Source organism: Balaenoptera borealis (genome assembly GCF_965194805.1).
Source record: "Balaenoptera borealis genome assembly, chromosome: 8".
Taxonomy (NCBI): Eukaryota; Metazoa; Chordata; class Mammalia; order Artiodactyla; family Balaenopteridae; genus Balaenoptera; species Balaenoptera borealis.
The window spans coordinates 117,463,521-117,484,993 of NC_138865.1; the positions used below are offsets into that span (position 1 = coordinate 117,463,521).

Here is a 21,473-nt window from a genome sequence, read left to right on the forward strand (position 1 = left end):
GAACGGAACCGTGGTATGTTTGACTCTCTTGTGTGCTGACATCATGAGCGCTGGGCTCCCAGGGCTGGTTGCTGTGAGAAGCTGAGATCTCTTCTTTGAGCCAGATCGTATACATCCCATAGATCCTGTTGCACATTTTCTCAGGCTTGGAAAACAGAATCAGGAATTCCCCACGTGGTCCGGAATGGCGGTGGGTGTTGGGGAGGAGGTGCAGAAGGCTGAGTCTCCAGATAAGAAAGGGATCTGCTTCTGAATATTCATAATTTTTTCCTTAGGATTGCAGGAAGAAAATTCATTTTAAGGTCACTGCTTTGACTTTTATGCTAAAGACCCAAATTTCATTTAAAGAATTTATTCTTCAATCCGAAAAATGTCAAATGACTTTGATTAGGGTCCCAGACATCTATATTCTACCCCAAAATTGATATTATTTTTTGCACAGAAGGTTGGCTCAAGGATGAATGTGATTTACACCCAGTCATGCCTTTCTCTTGGGCATATGCTTTGTGTTTTTCAGTTCTTCAGTGCCATACTCTGCAGCCAAAACACCTCACCCGATGTTGACCCCAGCGGCTGCTAACCAAGCTAAGCAGGTAAATTGCTGATTGTGGCTTTGCTGACGTGACGTGCAGTGACTGTCTTTGTAACTGAAGACAATACTGTACTAAGCCCTCTTGTTGTTTAAATGAACTATAAGTCTGACAAAGACCTGTGATCCTTTCCCCACAATTTATGCCAGTCTTGACCTAGTAGGTCAGTTAGGACCTGATACTGTCTTTGTAGGCCATGTGACATTCTGCACCTGGTAATCTTGGGTCATAATTCTATATTTATATGGGGTATCTGTATGGAGTTGAAATTTACTTTCATTTAACATTGTCTTAGTTAACCCATACAACAACCATATAGACAAGACAGGTGTTCAGCTATGTTTCACTAATGAAGAAGCTAGGGCTCAAGTGACTAATGCAGGCTTCCACGGTTTTTATTAAGCGATGGAACCAGAGCTGGAACCCAAGTCTTCCAGCTTCTCCCTGTCCACTGCTTCGTTCATTGTCCCTTTCAGTGTCAGCGTCCAGGGGGTAGGTTCTCTTGCTTTGTCTTGCAATCCCTGTTTTTCAGACCTTGCATCTTCAGTGATGTTTGTTATGTCTACTTTCAGGCTTTTGCCTGATAAACATTGTCTCTTACAAAAATAGGTTATACTGTAAACAGTTAAACAATCCAGAAGAAAATAATAGGAGATGGCTGAAAGGTAGATCAAGCTCTCTCTGAAACTTTCCCTAAGAAAACCTGGTTTCTCTGCTACTCATCTCTGTCTCTAGAAATAATTGTAGACTGTGTTTGAGATTGAACATCAGAACTTGCCTATTGTGAGTTCTCAGACGTGGCTCTCTACTCCTTAGCTTGCCGTGACTTAACATGACACTTAAGCAGTTAGCATTTGGTCTTTCTTCTGGAGTTTTCCATGTTCACCTTGGAGGACACATGGTAAGGCACAAATCCTCTTGCCTTACCAAGAGGAAAGGAACATTGACTGGAGATGGATAAGTTGAACAGTTTTGCTTTCTAACCTTATTATAAGTTTTATTGAGAGCCAGGACCTATTTCATTCATTAACTTCTTCCTTCATTTGTGTATCAAATATCCCAGTGCCTTTTCCATGCCAAGTGTTGTGTTAGGCACTGAGGAAATAGCCACAAGCTAAACAGGCATGACTCTGTTTTCTTGGTGCTTGTGCAATATTCCCATCTCTGACACGATCTTACATGTGGTAAGCATTTAAAAATACTGACTTAAATTGAAACGGAAAAAACAAAATTAAACTAAATAAAAGTGTTTGTGCTTGCTTATTTTAAATTATGTTATCATTTTACATGTTCCTTTATTCCAAAGGCTCGTTTGTGGTTTCACATAAATGTCTTGCTCTTGTTACAGGGATCTCTGATAAACTCCTTAAAGCCGTCTGGGCCCACACCAGCGTCCAGTCAATTGTCATCTGGTGATAAAGCTTCAGGTAAGTTTGCACTTTTGTTTTAGTGAAAATGAAGGTGAAAGATACGCTCCACAGTAGAGTTTATTGTTGTAGATCACAAAGGCAGCTTGATGTGAAATCAAGTACAGTAAAGACATACTTGAAAGGCCTCAGTTGATGTAGAATATCCAGGAAATTAGTGAGCCCTTCAGCAGCTCTGTAGACTTCTGAAATATGAGAGCAGTAGGAGAAAGCCTGCCTTTAAATGTTTTTCCTAAAAAGGAGCACCTGCCTTGCTGGATAATCAAAGTTTAGAGAGGAGTGGATCAGAACATTGAACTCTATTTCTTCTACTACGAAGGAAAGAAAAACTCTCTGGGTTTATAAGGACAATTCAAAAGCTGGTAAAACACAGCAAGTAAAATGGATCTGTTACAATATAAGATCTCAGAGTAGATATAATTCAGTGTTAAAAGACTGTGGCTTCGCATGCTTCCAGCGCTCACTCAGGCGTCATTACTCTTGACCGAAATTAGTTTTTAGTCACCGTAACGTGCTCTCACCAGGCAGCCACGCCGCCCTAGCCCACTTGACCTAGAAGTGTGCTGACACGTCGTGCCTACTTTAATGTGGGCTCTTCCGCAGCTGCCCCTCTTGTTGACTCTGCGTTGGAGTCCACTTCATTTGACATGTGTTACTTTCTGCTACAGTCCAGAAAATGCTAGATTGTGCTGCCCGCAGTCCAGCGTTCTCACCATGCTCTGGACTCTAGCTTTTATTCTGATTCATGCTCTCCAGTGGGTCTTCGAGCTAATAAATTCTGCTCGAGATGCTGAACTTCACACTTTAGCAGCCTGCTTTCCGTAATCTCTACACAATCATACCATCATCCCAACTTCTCTGTAGTCAAATCTTTCTCACTGCATATTGGGTTTATCTTCAGAAGTATTCCTTGCAATCAGAAGAAAACCATTATTGTGTAAGCCCAAGTTGTATTCTAGATTTCGGATTAATGGAGGAGCACAGTTTTTATCATATGAGCCTTCCATGAGAAGGAGGTATATAGCGCTTCTTAACTAGCAGCTAAAACTTTATGCTAGAAGGGAAATTACAGTGGAATTTGTCAAAGACTTTTGAATCATTTAGGATTCAAATTAAGAAATTTGTTTCCATTTCTAGCTAATATTTTAGAAAAATTTTTTGAAAGATTATGTATCTTAACCCCTTTCAAGGATTTTATTGGAGTGTTTTTTGTCACTCCTGAAGTTAAGAATCAGGGACATCTAAGGGGCTTTGTTTTGTGCATGTCTAGGCAGTTAGCATGACTTGCAAAGAAATTTCTAAGATTCATCATTTAGTGATGATTGTGAAATATTCTCTGTCCTTGCTATGTGTTTCCTTCTGTCCTCACTTTCTGGAAACAGACTTTTTTTGAGTAGGACAATTTCCCTGAAAAGTACTATTTAAGAGTTTGCAAAAACTTTCTTTTAAAAAAAAAATGCATTTCTGAAACCTCTATAGAATAATTCCCTTATTACTTAATGATGGAAATACCTTCATTGTTTTTCTGATTATAAAACTATTACAAGTCCACAAAAAGTCTATGGTGTAGAGCTATATAATGTAGAAAACGAAAGCTGCCCTATAAGTTACCTGTTCCAGAGATAACAGCCCTCAACGATTTGATGTGTATCTCTTGGGGTTTGATGTGTATCGTTTTTTTAAACAAAAATAGTCATATCCTGTATATATTGATATGTAATCTGTTTCCCTGCCCCCCCAAAGTAAATATTGTGTTCATCTTTCCAGATCTGATACAACTCTACCTCACTCATTTTAATGGTAGCCTAAGACTTCACTGTACAGTTGTACCCTGTTAAGTTTTAATAGTACTCTGCAGATAGTTTAGATTGTTTTTAACTTTTCAAGATTATAAGTCAGGCTGCCTTGGACATCCTTGTACACATCACATTGTATTATAGTGGTTTGTTAGATAATTTTACAAATATTTATCCCATACTTACTTAAAGGGAGGTGCTTTTTCTTATTGTTTGGTTTGGTTTGATTTGGGTTGGTTTTTTTAAAAATTATTTATTTATTTATTTATTTATTTTTGGCAGTGTTGGGTCTTCGTTTCTGTGTGAGGGCTTTCTCTAGTTGCGGCAAGTGGGGGCCACTCTTCATCGCGGTGCGCGGGCCTCTCACTATCACGGCCTCTCTTGTTGCGGAGCACAGGCTCCAGATGCGCAGGCTCAGTAATTGTGGCTCACGGGCCTAGTCGCTCCGCGGCATGTGGGATCTTCCCAGACCAGGGCTCCAACCTGTGTCCCCTGCATTGGCAGGCAGATTCTCAACCACTGCGCCACCAGGGAAGCCCTGATTTGGGCTTTTTAAATGTAATTCCCCCATTCCCCTCCTCCTTTTAAAAGTAGAGCGATAGGGCTTCCCTGGTGGCACAGTGGTTGAGAATCTGCCTGCTAATGCAGGGGACATGGGTTCGAGCCCTGGTCTGGGAGGATCCCACATGCCGCGGAGCGGCTAGGCCCGTGAGCCACAAATACTGAGCCTGCGCGTCTGGAGCCTGTGCTCTGCAGCAAGAGAGGCCACGATGGTGAGAGGCCCACGCACCGCGATGAAGAGTGGCCCCCGCTTGCCGCAACTAGAGGAAGCCCTCGCACAGAAATGAAGACCCAACGCAGCCAAAAAAATAAATTAATTAATTAATAATAATTAAAGGTACTAATAATTAAAAAAAAAAAAAAAAAGTAGAGCGATAGGGGAAAGATTGTAGGTAATACCCCAGACTATTAATAAGCAGTTACAGTATATTGAATGTGGGAAGGATGATGGATTGCACTTTTAACTCTCTATACTTCTCTATATTACAGCAATCATATGTTACCTCTGTAATTAAAAAAAAGAACTATTTAATACAAAAAGTCTATGGAAAATACAGAAATGTGGAGAGGAAGCAAATAGCCATGAAGTCACTACTCAGAGATATTTAGTTAACCTATTTCTCTTTGGAATTTTGTTTTTCCTTTGGTATATATTACTTTTCGGTAATTGTAAAAGCTACTTTTAAAGCCTTAAATTTGAACTGCACTCCAGTTATTTTGACCTCTTTCCTGGAAAGGGGCAAGTGTGGCATGTCCTGGTTTGGAATTGGCAGTGACTGAGCCAGAGGGCAAGTTCAGAGACCTTGAGGCAGCACGACTTAGGCAGCACTGCGGCCACCGACTTGTCATAGAAAGTGCGTGGCCTGGGGCTGCGCTCTACACGGCACCACGCATTCGCTGCCACGGAGAATTAAACTAAAATGGTGATTCTAACTGGTTTTTTGTAACGTTCTCATTTTTTTCCATAATTTCAGGACCAGTGGCAACCAAGATAGAGACAGCTGTGACGTCTACCCCATCTGTTGTTGGGCAGTTCAGCAAGTCTTTCGCATTTTCTCCATCAGGGTCAGTAGTGAACTAAATTTTGTGACATCACCAGCAACCTTACAGATAGCTGTCCCAAATCCTACAATCAGTTCGTATACTTATATGAAGCCAGAGTTCTTATCACTGCAGTGATGCGTTTGATAATAGTGACAGTAGCTTAGTGTCCTAATGTAAATCTCCCCTTTTTGATTCAAGTTTATACATGTGTTATTACATACTTGCTTCTTTGTTTTGTTTTTTAGGATAAGCTTCATTTTCTTTGGATAGTGAGTCTGTGGTTGATCAGGTTTATCACACTGAGGTGTTTTCATTCTGACACCATCTGGGGGCTGGGTGACAAGTGTGGATTGGCTTTCCTGCCCTGAGAGGTCACGTTATATGCGACTTCTGAGAGATCAAGACAGTAGCCATTTGAAAGTTTGGGTTTTATATAGATGTGGGGAAATACATTTCTGTTTCATTTTTTAAAAAGTAATGATGGCTATACTTGACAAGTTGAGTCATCTTTAAAAACAAAAGGGTCTTCTAACCCTCATTCCAAAGGGAGCTTTTATTAACCTTGGAAGGAGAGTGCCTTTTCTCTGTGCTGCAAGCACTCATCTTGAAACCTGTGAGAGTCGCCAAAGTGTCCTTCCCCTTCAGGGGTGGAGTTAGGCTCTGTGTGGCTGAGATAAAAACCCACCAAAGACTGTTTTTACTATGAAGAGTTGCATGTTCAGTTCCATTAGAAAAGCCTCTTAAGCTCTTTCAGTTTATGCTTTTGTAATAACTGGAATCATATTGACCACAATCTCTTTTTCCTGACGTGAATTTGTTTCTTGAGCATCCTTCAACATAACCCCTTAAGAGAAAGGAGGTGGTTAGAATAGAATTTGAGGGGAGGAAATTATATATATTTTATTGTCAATCGTTATGTTTTCTACTTCCCAAAGGTAGTTTGGAGCAAATTTTAAAGAGTAGGTCAGTGCCAGGAGTTACTGCATCTTTTTTTTTTTTCTTAATAAATTTATTTATTTTATTTATTTAATTTTGTCTGCGTTGGGTCTTCATTGCTGCGTGCGGGCTTTCTCTAGTTGCGGCGAGCGGGGGCTACTCTTTGTTGCGGTGCGCGGGCTTCTCATTGCGGTGGCTTCTCTTGTTGCGGAGCATGGGCTCTAGGTGTGCAGTCTTCAGTAATTGTGGCACACGGGTTCAGTAGTTGTGGCTCGCGGCTCTAGAGCGCAGGCTCAGTAGTTGTGGCGCACGGGCTTAGTTGCTCCGCGGCATGTGGGATCTTCCCGGACCAGGGCTCGAACCCGAGTCCCCTGAATTGGCAGGCAGATTCTTAACCACTGCGCCACCAGGGAAGCCCTGGAGTTACTGCATCTTTTAATCTTTACTTCTGTGAACTGATAGTCTTCTTGCCATTTTTAAAATAACCTGAAAAGGTTTGGGTCATTGGGTCAATGGCTTACCTCTATTAGATAAAATTTCTTCACCAAGTTTGAGACAAAGAAAGAGAATTGTTTTCTTTTTTGATGTGATGAGATGTTTAACACATCTTCTTAGGTGGTCTTGGTCCATTTGACGAAGCCAGTGATGGGTTAAAAAGAAAACCCAAAGTCCAGTCCTTACCATTACTTACCATATTTGGTATGCTTGGTCCCTTATATTTTAAAGCTGTATAGTTTTAAATTTGCTATTTGAACTTTTCTCACAGTGAATAGTCTGTTCTGGCTCAGCTTGTGCTGAGTTTTCTTCTTTGGCCATGGTGTCTTCATTCACGGTGTAAAGAAAATGTACAGAAAGAGAGGAGGTGACGAAAAGAGTCAGAAAAGTTTTTGAGGGCAGTTTCCTGGTGGTCTAGTGGTTAGGATTCGGCGCTTTCACTGCCCACGGCCCGGCTTCAGTCCCTGGTTGGGGAACTGAGATCCCGCAAGCCGCGAGGTGCGGCCAAAATTTTAAAAAAAGAAAAGAAAAGTTTTTGAACCAAATTTCCGAGCCCAGAACTAAGCATTCTGTCAGAACGGCAGAGACAGTGGCTCCTGTTCCACGCTGTCCGTCGTCTCCCTGTGGCGTGCACTGTCCTGACGCGCTCTTTGGTCTTGGGCTGGGTCATAGAGGTCCTCCAGCCTGTCTCGTCTTCCTCACTCAGTGAGCCGTCTGCTCTGGCCATTCTCCCCACAGAAACATTCCCAGTGCGTTTCTCCTACTCCTTTGCTTTCCTTGGAATAGATCCCCACCCCAGCCTCCACAATGGGAAGCCCAGCCATTCCTCCAAGGTCTTCTCACCTGCTTCTCCCTTCTTACCTCACCCACAAATTGCCTCTCCCCGCTTAGAGAGCTTGTGATGGCTCTGCTGCTTCAGAGATAACGTGCTTTTACTTTGTTGACGTTTATCTTCTAGATTATAAGTCCCTTGAGAGCAGTTTGTGTGAATGAATTATAAAATGTACTATTAAAAGGGCAATGTTGTGCCTTGGGTTTGTTCATTTTTAGCTTCTTTTCTTTCCCTCCCTAGGACTGGCTTTAATTTTGGGATAATCACACCAACACCGTCTTCTAATTTCACTGCCACACAAGGTACAGTCTCTGCATGGCGTAGCATTACTTTTGTGTTTCCCCCTAAACAAGTGCAGGTTTTGGGGGGCAGATGTGTTGACATTTTGCTTGCTGCTGCATCTTGCCTAAAGTGTCTGCAATTAACCTGGTGTTGATATTATGCATTAAAAATAAGCTAGATTTACGAAACTGTGGGGAAGGACTTCTACTCTTCATAATTAAGTACAAGGAAAGGATTTGCTTCTAGAAAAGCAAGGCTGTGCTTTAAATGTGAGTGTTTACGTGTGAATTAAAATTTTTCTCCTATGTCATTTAAAATTGTATCAATTTATAGGATGAGATAGCCTTAGTACTATAGAAATCAAAGACTGAACTCATCTTTTTTCCTTGATAACCTATCAGAAAACACACTGGTCTCATGCATGTTGTTACAGATCTACCAACCAGCATGTTTTTAATGTTTAAAAGAATTTGAAGACCTATAAGGAAACCAAATATACTTTTTAAGTGCCTTCCAGTTCTCAGTTTAAGTAATTAAGTTTACTTTTATTTTAAAAAGAAAGCTTTTATTATAAAAGTGATTGTTATATTTTATTATAAAAGTGATGTGTTCTAGAATCACACATTGTACCCTTAACCATTGCCATTCGGTTATATTTCCTTCTGGGGTTTTTGCTTCCACTCTATTTCATTTAACACAATCTCTTGTGAGTTTTCCAATATTATTGAAAATCTTGTGTAAATGTCATTTTTGATGGCTACGTAATTTCTATCTTGTGGATATGCCATAATTTATTTAACTATTCACCTTTTGGACATTTAGGCTCTTTCCAGGTTTTCCCTATGATAAATAAGACAATGACCATCTTTCATCTCTTCATTCAACACATTTTTATGAGTGCTTTCTATGTGCCAACCCAAGTGGTAGAAGTTTTTTTTAGTAAAAAAGGGCTCTCCTAAAACCTCCTAGAGGGAGATTAGGGAGTTGAAAGCATAGCAGACTTCCTAAACCTGAGCTGTGTGTGGCACTTAAAGCGTTGTTGATCTCATTCCTTTCTCTCTGGAATAGTGATTCTTAAACTGTTCTGCCCACTTAGATGTGGCTGAATACCCTTGAGGCCCACCCTCTCCGCAGTCTCACTTTCTAGAAGAAAAACAACTCAATGATATAAAAAGATTGGAGAGGAACAGAATAATTGTCAAAAATCCTAAATGAAATAAATTAGTAATAAAACACAATAGTAATTCCATAAACATTTTCATTAATACAAGAATAGACAACAATCCAAAATCATAAACAACTCAGTACAACACCAGTGATACAAAGAGGGGTTTCTGGAAATTACCTGTAAATAGTAGGGGCTTTGCAGTGTTCTCAGGAGTTTGTGATAGACAGACTTTTTAAAACAGCATGGAGTTAGAAACCTCAACCAGCACTTTCGATAGACCAATTTCAGTTTGTAAGTATCAAATTAGTCTTTATTGATCAGTTTTTTGACCAGGCCTTGTGAGTGCTTTACCTGTATTTCATTTAATCTTCGTAACAACTCTGTGAGGTGCGTACTGTTATTATCTCTCTCTTCCAAATGGAGAAATTGAAGCCCAGAGAAGTCAATTAACTTTTCCAGAGTTGCACAGCCAGCAAGTGGCAGAGCCCCCAGCCTCAGAGCCCACCCATGTCCTTGACCATCTGGCCACACTGCCGCCATGAAAGCACTTAGTGAGGAGAGCACTAGGAAGTAGCCCTTAATTATAGGTAAAAATGATTGCCTGTGGATTGACACTTTATCTGTCCATAAAACCAAAGGAGGAATTCCCTGGTGGTCCAGTGGTTAGGACTCTGTGCTCTCACTGTCAAGGGCCTGGATTCAATCCCTGGTTGGGGAACTAAGATCCCACAAGCCGCACGGTGCGGCCAAAAAAAAAAAAACACCACCAAAGGATCAATTCCTGGTCTCTCAGGAGGTCCATAGGCTAGTACTGTTGCCAGGAATGTTATTGCGACGTGCACACAGGGAAAATGTGGGAAGATGCCTTTTCTTTCTCTTTTGGACCACTAGGTTAATTCCATGTACTCTAGAGAGAAGTGTATTTGTTATGATTTAATGGTCATAAAGAGAACGTTCGTTCATCTCACCTCAGTGAGATGACTCAGAGCTAACGTTCCTGCGGAGAAGCATTTGTTCTGTCTGCTGCTGTCCGAACAAGCTGTCCCTGACAGTGTCAAGGGAGGAGAGAGGCTTTGGCTTAGAAAAGTCAGTGATATTGTGATAGGTCATATTTTGTGAAATCCAGTCCATTTCTTAATTTCTGTTTCTTGCTAGGGGCAACACCCCCCGGCAAAGAGTCAAACCAGCTGGACACATTCTCCTTTGGCGGGACAGGCAAACCTTTTTACGAGGCCGTTCCTGAAAGCTCACCTCCCTCGGGAATGACGACGTCAAGTAGCACGGGAGCTGCTGGTCCCTCTCCGGGGGAGTCTGCTCCGTCCGGTGGCAGGCCCGTGGCACCTTCTGGAATTGCTCTTTCCACCCCCTCTGGCAAGCTGGAAGCTCCACCGTCCAAGTTGGGAGAGCTTCTGTTTCCAAGTTCTCTGGCTGGAGAGACTCTAGGAAGTTTTTCAGGACTGCGGGTTGGCCAAGCAGATGATTCTACAAAGGCAGCCAGTAAGGCTTCATCCCCAGGCGGGACTGGTGCTAGTGCACAGCCCACCAAGACTTCGGCCGTCCCCTCCGGGTTTAGTTTCACCGGCCCCGTGGTGCTGGGGAAGCCCGCGGAGCCTCCCGTGACCTCCTCTGCGGCCACCACCGCGGTGACCCCGGCGGCGGTGGCCGGCCCCAGCCCCAGCCCCGGCAGTTCCTCGACTGGCGTCTTTGGCAGCCTGCCGCTCACCAGTGCGGGACCCTCCAGCGTAATCAGTTTTGGGGGGCTATCTCTAAGCGGTAGCAAGACCAGTTTTCCGTTCGGAGGCCAGCAGACAAGTAGTACAGCGCCGTCCTCTGCCGTTGCCGCTGCCACACCCCTTCCTACGTCCCTCCCCGCCTTGTCGTTCGGCAGCGTCCTGAGTTCAGCGTCTGCTCCCGCCCTGCCTGCGTCCCCCGGCAAAAGCCCAGAGGCAGCCACGTCATCGGCTGTGCCCGAGAAGCCAGGTGGCAGCGAGGCTTCGGTGTCAGCAGCCTCCCTCCTAGGGCAGCAGCCGTCCACCCAGCTTCCCCAGGCTCCTCCTCAAACGTCTGACTCTGTGAAGAAGGAGCCCGCTCTCGCCCAGCCTGCGGTCAGCAGCCCTGGTACGGCGGCGCCCAGTGCCACCATCCTAGCGCCGTCCGCGGAGGCCACTCCGACAGCCACCGGGGCCCCGGACGCCAAGACCGAACCACCGTCCCCGGCCCCCGCCCTGGCCGCGCCTGGGCAGATCGCCGTCGCAGCACCTGCCGTCCCAGGTGCCGGCCCCGTGGCCCCAGAAACATCCAGGCCTCCTGCCACCTCCAGCGCTGTTTCCGGTGATGCTCCAGGCCCAGCCACGGAGCCCGCAGTGTTTGGGGCGGTCACTTCGGGCTCGCCTGTCTTTACTCAGCCGCCGGCCGCCAGCTCTAGCTCGGCTTTCAGCCAGCTCACCAGCCACACAGCCACCTCCCCCTCGGCGACCCCCATGTTTGGGCAGGTGGCCGCCAGCACCGCCCCGAGCCTGTTCGGGCAGCAGGCGGGCGGCATCGCCAGCACAGCGGCTGCCGCGCCGCAGGTCAGCGGCTCGGGGTTCGGCAGCCCAGCGTTTGGCACCTCCGCCCCGGCGGTCTTTGGACAGACAAGCTTCGGGCAGGCCCCGGCCTTCGGGCAGCCGACCAGCAGCCCCGCGAGCGGCTTTTCCTTCAGTCAGCCTGGCTTCAGCTCCGTGCCGGCTTTTGGTCAGTCCGCGTCCCCCACCCCCGCGTCCACCAGCGGGAATGTCTTCGGTGCATCTTCAAGCGCCAGTAGCTCCAGCTCCTTCTCATTTGGACAGTCTTCTGCCAACGCTGGAGGGGGGCTCTTTGGCCAAAGCAGCCCTCCTGCTTTTGGCCAGAGTCCTGGCTTTGGGCAGGGAGGCTCTGTGTTCGGTGGTGCCTCAGCCACCACCACGACGGCACCATCCTCTGGGTTTAGCTTTTGTCAAGCTTCAGGTAAGAATTTATAGAAGACTGTTACTTTGTTGTCCTCTGTATTATTTGAAACATTTGCAGCAAATCTGCAGTACTTTGGTGATTAAGAGAAAGGAAGGGAAAACAGAAGAGGCTCTGGAAAGTCCGGAAGGAAGCCTGGCCACTGGCAGTCTCGGGCATTTCTTTGGTCTAATCACTGCAGCTCCAGTTTTGCTTCTCAGCAAGTTCTCCACTCTCCTAGCCACCAGAGTGCCAGTTTCATGGGGGGAGGAAAACAGGTGTAAAGTCATGGCAAGTAACGAATGACTCATAAGTATGAAATTTTACTTTTGCAAGGTGCTTTAGAGGTCATTATGTCCCAACCTGTCAAGCCTCGAGGTGACTGATGTAATGTCATTTAGTGCCAGTAGTGGAGCCGGGACTAGACTCTGGAGCTCCTCATCCTAGTCAGCTGCCCTGCCAGTATTTCGTATTTTCTCTGGCACCACCTTGCTTTCTAGAAGGGCAAATAGTGACATTTGAGACGTTGGATTTTTTTTTCTATTTTCGGTGTAATTTTTTAAAGAAAACAATTCTTTAAATTTTACTATTTTTGAAAGTAAAATGTAATCGTCACTATTGCATGTCCAATCTTAGCAGCTGCTTTTGCTCCTAAAACCAGTAGACAGGACAACTCGAATATCTTTTTCTAATTTTCCTTTCTCCATGGTTATCTTATGAAAGGTATTTCTTCAGCCATCAGGCTCAGGGGATGGGGGGTGGAATCAAAGATCAATGATTTCTTGGTGGACAGGATTACAAGTAACTGCGCGTTCATTCCTTTGGTGAAAATTTATTTGAAACTGGTTCATAATTTATTAGAAAGGAAGTCATTTTCTTCCTGCCTTCAACAAATGTTTGTGAAGCTCCCACTATGTTCCGCTACAAGAACACAGTGGTGCAAGACAGTTTTGGGATCCACCTGATGCCCTGTGAAGAGGCTGGTTGGCCTGTTTGAGTGACGGGAGATGTGATAAGTTGGTCTAGAGAACGGGCAGGGAAGAGGCCTTGTGGGTCTTAAAAGAGAGTAGGATAGTTAACACTATCGCTAATGCATCTTTTTGTTCTGCAGTCAGAACTTGAGAATCCTTGTTCACAAGTATAATCAAAACTATTTCAGTACAACTGAGAACCTCTGAAAAACCCTTCTTTCCTACAGGAGCTAGGTGGAGAGATAACCTGAGCAGCCTCTCCAGCTCTGGTTGAGGAACTGAGACTTGCCTGAGCTCCCCTGCCTAGACCAGTAGCAGAAATGAGCATGGAACTCTTGTCCTCCAACTCCTCGTCTAGGGCTCTTTTGTTATAAAATATGGTTCTGCATGATTTTCCCAGGCCCTGTTAACTCAGCACCTCAACCATGTTATGCCACCTAGAAGAAAAATAAACTACCCTGAAAGAATCTGGTATTTGAGATTAGAGGTAACTAGGGAGTAGGAATATTCATGATTTTAAGTCAGCCATTGGAAGCACTTCTTGGCCGCTATAAGTCTAGGGGAGCTACTCTGAGAGTCCTCGCCCACCTGGGGTTTGGTAGGAGACAAGGATTCAGTCCTTGGGACTTTGGGACTTTTTTTACTATTATAAAATTCTAGCAGTGAGAAAAAGGTTTTTTAAATTATTTACTCATAATTTTCTCCATTTCCTAGGTAGGAAAACAGATTTTCTTCATGAGTTGATTTATTGTGAGGCACTTTAGCACACCTGAATGCCATTTAAAAAAGAAAAAACAAAACTTTGATATTATAGAAGGTTCATCCAAACTAAACTTTGGTTTTCTTTTTATTTTACAGGTTTTGGGTCTAGTAATACTGGTTCTTTGTTTGGTCAAGCAGCCAGTACTGGTGGAACGGTCTTTGGCCAGGTAAATATGGAGGTTTGCCTCTATTCATGTCAACATGTATCAAACCCATTTGCGTCGTTCCTATAGGATGTAATCAGTCATGTTCCTGTAGGATGTAACCAGTCCTGTAGGATGTAACCAGTCATGCTCCTATAGGATGTAACCAGCCCCAGCAAACAGCCCTGTTGTTCTCAAGCTCTGCCTTCTGTAGCTCCCTTGGGGACGCAGAAGTCTCAGCCTCTGATTTGGGAGAATCACTACAGTTTTGATCCTTGTGTGAAAGTCCTCTCGGGAAGCACTTTAAAGCACATTGCCTGATTTCCATCAATCTTCTGCCTGTTGTTAGGCCAGGGATTGGCAAACTATGGCCCATGGGTTAAATCTGCTCCTTGGCCTTTTTTTTTTTTTTTTTAAAGGCTGTTGAGCTAAGAGTTTTTATTTTTTTAAGCCATTGTTTAAATAAGATGAAGAAGAATATACAACAGAAACTGTATATGGCCCCTGTGCAGAGCAGTATATTGTCCAGGGACCTTTCGGTGACCTGAGCCGTTTCACTTTGTCTGGCTAGTGGTTATCTATGTGCTGGGTGTGGTTTTAAGTGCTGTACACACACTGAGTCATGGAATCATTAGTACTTGTATAAGGTAATGCTGTTATTATCCCCATTTGACAGATGAGGACACGGAGGACCCAGAGAGGTTAAATTTACTGTTGTAAAAGCTAGCTGCTTTTAGATCGTAGTAACTTCATAAGGGGAGTCCTTCCGAAGAAAGGTACTCTGATATATTGGAAACGATTGTGACTTTCTAAAGGTGGGGTTGGTACTTGTCCAGTAGTTAAGAAAGTGGTAGCCATATTATATGTTTCTTCCAAGTCTTCAGTAGGAGATTTTCTTTATCACCTTTTTCCTTAGAAGATGGGCTCTGCCCTAGTCAGTGATCCTTGACCGAGAAACAGAACTTCTGGTTTTCAAGTTCCCCACTGAAACCAGCTAAAAATGGCTACATAAAACGTACAAACCATAGTTTCAAAAGCACTTATAAACTAACAAGGTATTTAACCAAACCAGATTAAAGGGAAAATGGGAACCTGTAGAAGTGAGTGGAGCACATAAGCCAGTTCTGCCCTGAGAGCATCTGCTAATCTGAGAGCACCTGAATTGCCTATGTTAACAACCCCAAGAGGGCAAAGGGGCAGACATCATTCACCAAGACGTGTACAAAGTGGGAGGGCTAAAGGAGACCCTCCCCACGATAAGCTGTGACTCCAGATTCACCGGTCTCGGCCTGAGAATGTGGCTTGAACCAATCCGAGGATGACGGTGTCTCCAGATGTCTGGCAGAAGAGCACAGGCCACTCTGAAGAAAAGTAACTGTAGGCCTCAGATAATTTTTAAGGACATTGATTCCCACACGTAAATTCATCACAACAGGAAACAAGGAACTATGATCAAGAGCCAGAATAAACATGAGACACAACATTTCCAAAGACTTCCTAGACTATAAAACAGCTGTGTTTTACGTGCCATAAAGAAATAAAAGACAAACTTGAAAATACCAGTAAAGAATAGGAAATTATAAGAAGTGTCATAGCAGCTTTGAAAAAGAACCAAATAGAACTTCTAGAGAGATATAATAATTAAAATTTTAAATCAGCAGATTAGACCCAGCTGAAGAGAACAGTAACATACTAGATCACGGATCAGGGAACTTTTTCTGTAAAGGGCCAGATAATAAATATTTTAGACTTTGAGAGCTACATACTGCTCCTGTCACAACTACTCAACTCCACCATTGTGACACAAAAAGCAGCCATAGACAGCACATAAATGAATGAGCATGATTATTTTTGCATAAAGCTTTATTTATAAAAACAGCAGGCTGGGTTTGGCCCATGGGCTATAGTTTGCTGACCCTTAAACTAGAAGTTCAGGTTAAGTTATCTGGAATTCATCACGGAGAGCATAAAAGATGGAAAATACAAAAGAGAAAGCAAAAATGCTGAAAGAGAAAATCTGACATACATTTAATCAGGAAGAGAAGAGAGAGAGAAAGTATGTATGGCAATATTAGAAGAGAAAAAGACAGATTTCCAAAACCAACAGAAAACAGTAACCCACAGATTCAGAAGTCCAACAAATACCAAGCAGAATGTATAAAAGGAAATTGAATCCAAGACCTGCCATAGTGAAACTGCAGAACTACTAATATAAAATATTAAAAGCACTCAGAAAAAAGACAGATTACCTTCAAAGGAGCAGTAGTTGGACTAACGGCTGAGTTCACGGCAGTGACAGGGAAAGCCAGAGACAGTCTTATCTGCCTAGAATTTTTGAACCCAGTAAAAAACATCTGTAAGAATTAAGTGAAATCAAGACACTTTTGGGCAGATACTGAAAGGATTTATGCCTAGCAGACCTGAAAGAAATTCTAAAGGATATTCTTCAGGCAGAAGGAAAGTTTGACCTCACTAAAATTACAGCTTTCTTAATTTTAGGGTAAAACAAGCCATGAAATAGGAAAATTGTAGCCTATATAACCAACAGAGTAATTGTATTCAGAATATATAAACGATACAAATCAAAAAAAAAAAAAAACAAAAAACTGCAGCCCCATCAGAATGGCTAAATTGAAGGGCTGATGATACCCAGTACCGGGGAGGAAGCAGAGCTACTGGAAACTCTCACAGAGCAGGAATGTAAGTTCATAGAATCACTTCGGTATCAAAACTAGGTACACGGAATCCCTGTGGACCCAGCATATCTACTCTAGATATGTAACCCACAGAAACAAGTGCCTTTGTTCACCAGAAGGTATGGATAAGAATGTTCATAGCAGCGTATTCAGAACAGCTAAAAACAAGAAACAACCCAAATGCTTATCAGCTGAAGGATGGATAAATAGTGTATTTATACAGTGGAGTGCTACAGAGCAGTGAAACAAGACGCACAGCTCCTGTACAGAACAAAACAGATGCACCCCACACACAGTGTTAATTGAAAGACATAGACACAAGAGAACACACTGTTGTTACCTAAGAGTCAAGTACAGGCAAAACTTAGCTGTCACGATACAAATCAGAATGGTGGTTACTCTTAGGACGTTGAAAGTGCGGTACAGGGGAGCCATCTAAAGTACTAACAATGTTCGATGTCTTAAATGTTGAACATTGGGACTTCCCCAGTGGTCCACTGGTTAAGGCCGCACATCCACTGCAGGGGGCATGGGTTCTATCCCTGGTCGGGGAACTAAGATCCCACAAGCCATGCAACTTGGCCCCCCCAACCCCCCCCCCAAAAAAAAAAGTAAGGCTGGACTTCCCTGGTGGTGCCGTGGTTAAGAATCCGCCTGCCAATGCAGGGGACACAGGTTCGATCCCTGGTACGGGAAGATCCCACATGCGGCGGAGTAACTAAGCCCTTGTGCCACAACTACTGAGCCCGCGCGCCTAGAGCTTGTGCTTCACAACAAGAGAAGCCACCGCAACGAGAAGCCCGCGCACCGCAACGAAGAGTAGCCCCCGCTCACCACAACTAGAGAAAGCCCACGCGCAGCAACGAAGACCCAACGCAGCCAAAAAAAAAAAAAGTTGAACATCGTAAACAGTTATATGTCAAAATTCATTGAGCTCTGTACATAGAAAACTTAATAGAAAACACAACAGAAAGAAAAAGGACAAGAGACTTCATAAAAAAGGATAGTGTTGGTTACACAGCATTGTGGAATGTACTCAATGCCACTGAATTATACACTTAAAATGCTTAAGATGTTGCCCCTGACCTGGGTCGAGTGGCACCTAGTTGCTGGTGCCTGTCTCATATCAGCCGGGGACAAGGCAACTCCTTGTTTATCCCAGCTTGGCTTTTGGTTTGTGCCCATGCCTGGTTCATGCCCCGGACACATGGGGGAAAAAAGCTTAAAATGATAAGTTTCATGTATATTTTACCACAATTTAGAAAAAGAGAGAAATAAGAAAACATTTTTTAAAAAGGATAGCCAGAGGACCGTAAACATATCCAACTTAATTAGTAACACAAAGTAAGACCACTAAGAGATGCACACCTGTAACACAGCAAAAATTTTAAAGCCCAACAATACCAAATGTCAGCAGATATGCAGAGCCACAGAAACTCACGTACACTCTTAGCTGGGGCGTAGGTTGGCACACCACCTTGGAAAATAGTCTGGTGTGATCTTGTAAAGCCCTGCGGTTCCGCTCCTAGTTTGTTCTTTAGAGAAACTGATGCACCTGTGCGCCAGGGTACAGTGTTATAATAACTGAGGACTAGAAGGAACCCAGACGGTTATGGCCATTCCACTGGGTAGATGAACTTATATTATTGTGTAGTAGAACATTACTACATTGTGGGAATGAACAAATTAGAGCTACATGCGTGACTTTCACAGGCATAAATTTTTTCTCTCTCTCGCAGGCATAATTTGAGCCAAGAGATTTAAAGCTTACTGTGATAAACTCCATATTGGTTACTGCCCTGCACCTCATGTTCTTCCTTCACAGAAATTATATTTGCAATTGGAGGGGCTAGAAATTCAAATGAATTTTTTTCTATCATGGCAGGGGCTTTATCTGTTAGATCTGTTGCTATATCCCCAGTGCTTAGGACTGTGGCTAGCACAGGGTAAGCATTGTAAAAATGAATGAATTTTCAGGTAGGGGTATTCTCAGAAAAATCTAAGGATACAGGTAGATTCTGGCCAGGATATAGAAGAACTTCATTTTCATCATAATACCAAGAAAAATCCAGATGGTGTGAAAATCACACTAATTCTGTGGATATTAGAATTATCTAGTGCCGTGTAACAAATTACCCCAAAACTCAGTAGCATTCTCCAGTGGTTGGCTTGGCTGTTAGTTCCAACCTTAACTGGAACTCTTGGCTACAACATCTCCATGTGGCTTCTCTGTATGGCCTGGGCTTCCTTACAACATGGTGGCTGGATTCCACGGAAGAATATTGCAAGAAAGAGAGGGAGCCAGGCAGAAGCTGTCCTCAGAAGTCGCGGAGCATCGTTTATACTGCATCTTCTTGTTCAAGGCAGTCACAAAGCCCCACCCAGGTTCAAGGGGAGGGGAATAGACTTCACCTCTTGCTCTAGAAGAGCATTTCGGTCTAGAAATACTACTGTGACCATCTTTGGAAAATATAATCTGTCACAATGGGACCATCAAAACATGGCAGAAAGCCTTGTTGAATTGATTTCCAGACAGGGGAGTTAATCGTAGGTGAGCTTGATGGTACAGCAGCTTTTGGGGACAGATGTCAGGTCTGGGTTTAGGAAGTGGAAGAGAGGCCTTGCTGAAGGAAATTTACTGGCTGGAGAAGCCAGAGGAAGCTGTTGGCAACAATGAGGGCAAACAAATGACCGATAAATACACGAAAAGATAATCAATAGTATTATAAACATTAGGAAAATGAAAATCAAAACCATAATGAGATACCACTCCACAACCACTAGGAGGGCTATAATTTAAAAAAAACAACAAAGAATAGCAAGTATTGACAAAGACTGGAGAGGTTGGAACCCTCATATATTGCTGGTTGGAATGGAAAATGGTACAGCCATTGTGGAAAACAGGTTCCTTGAAAAGCTAAACATAGAACTGTCATATGACCCAGCAGCAGAACTCAGACACTTGCTCACCACTGCTCATTGCAGCATTATTCACAGTGGCCAAAAGATGGAAACAACCCAGTGTTGATCAACAGAGGATTGGATAAACAGAACGTGGTCTGTTCATACATAGGAATATTATTCAGCCTTCAAAAGGAATAAGGTTGTGATTCATATTACATATGGATAAATCATGAATACATTATACTAAGTAAAATAAACCAGATATAAAAGGACAAACATTGTATGATTCCACTTTTATGGAATATTTAGAATAGGTAAATCCATGGAGCTGGGAAGTAGATTAGAGCCTACCAGGAACCGGGGAGAGGAGGGACCAGGGAGTTCTTGTTTAATGGTTACAGAATTTTGGTTTTGGTGATGAAAAATTTTGGAAATAGTGGTAGTTGTTGCACAACATTGTGAATATAATTAATGCCACTCAATTGTATATTAAAAGATGATTAAAAGGGCAAGTTTTATGTCATACATATTTTACCACACTTTTTAAAACTTAAAGATGTAATATACCAAAACCATTGAATTTTATACTTTATAAATTTATTTATTTTTTATTTATTTATTTTTGGCTGCGTTGGGTCTTCGTTGCCACATGCGGGCTTTCTCTAGCTGCGGCGAGCAGGGACCACTCTTCGTTGTGGTGCGTGGGCCTCTCATTGCGGTGGCTTCTCTTGTTGAGGAGCATGGGCTCTAGGCGCGCGGGCTTCAGTAGTTGTGGCTCGCGGACTCTAGAGCGCAGGCTCAGTAGTTGTGGCTCACGGGCTTAGTTGCTCCACGGCATGTGGGATCTTCCTGGACCAGGGATCGAACCCGTGTCCCCTGCATTGGCAGGTGGATTCTTAACCATTGTGCCACCAGGCAAGTCCTGAATTTTATACTTTAAATCAGTAAGTTGTGTGGTATATGAATTATATCCCAGTAAAGCTGCTTTTAAAAAAACAACAACAGCAACAAATTGGAGTCTGAAAGACTTGCAAGTTCAGTATAAAAATCCTCTATTCACCTCTCCCCCAATTTTGCTGAGAGAAAGAAAGTAAAGTAGAAAGAACTTGCAGTCTAGCAACCTCCTGTTCCCTGAAATTGTTGAATCCAAAGGTAGCACTGCAGCCTAACTGCCTCCTGGCTCCAGGCTCCAACACTTCTACGACAAATAACCTAAACCCTAAGCAAAGACAGTGTTTGGCTAATGAGAGGTGAGTTCAGTCTAAATCTGTGAACCAGTTCCCAATCAACTGGACACTTAGTGAAATCTGAATAATTGCCTCCTCACTTTAGGACATAGACGAGAGTGGTCTCTCACTCTCTGGGGAAAACGCTAGCATTCCTCAGTCACCACACCACCGTTCCTCTGTATAAAGTCCAGTATACCTAACAAACAAAAAAAATTATGTAACATATGAAGAAGCAAAATGAAAAGGGGGACCTAACGGTCATACTTTAGAAATCAGCAAAAAATAACCTACAGATGATCCAGTATTAGAACTAACAGGCAGAGACTTTATAATAACTGTTGTGCTCAAGGATTTACAGGAAAATAAAAGAATGGTTGAATAAGGAATCTCAGAAGAGAAATGGGAATTACAAAAACAAATAGAAAGTCAGTCTGTATCTGAAGTTTAAATCTAATATCCAAAATAAAAAACAATTAGACAGGTTAAACAGCAGAGTGAATACTACAGAAGAACAGTGAACTTGAAAATATGTCAATAGAAATTACCCAAAATGAAGCTCCGAGAGACTGAAAAAAAATTGGACAGAACATCAGTGACCTGTGCAACAGTACCAGGCAATTCAACATAATGGAATCAGAGTCCCAAAATGAGAGGAGACAGAATTGGTGAGAAA

General features: G+C 43.2%; 1 protein-coding gene across 4 annotated transcripts in view; it reads left to right on the forward strand.

Moving 5' to 3' along the window:
* NUP214 (nucleoporin 214) overlaps positions 1 to 21,473 on the forward strand; it is a 101,100-nt gene that overhangs the window by 59,071 nt on the left and 20,556 nt on the right. For all 4 annotated transcript variants that reach the window (XM_082400693.1, XM_082400694.1, XM_082400691.1 and 1 more), the window contains exons 25-30: positions 518 to 593; positions 1,939 to 2,017; positions 5,349 to 5,439; positions 7,922 to 7,983; positions 10,287 to 12,116; positions 13,925 to 13,995. In XM_082400693.1, the coding sequence (XP_082256819.1) occupies positions 518 to 593; positions 1,939 to 2,017; positions 5,349 to 5,439; positions 7,922 to 7,983; positions 10,287 to 12,116; positions 13,925 to 13,995 (2,209 nt within the window). The remainder of the gene's footprint in view (positions 1 to 517; positions 594 to 1,938; positions 2,018 to 5,348; positions 5,440 to 7,921; positions 7,984 to 10,286; positions 12,117 to 13,924; positions 13,996 to 21,473) is intronic.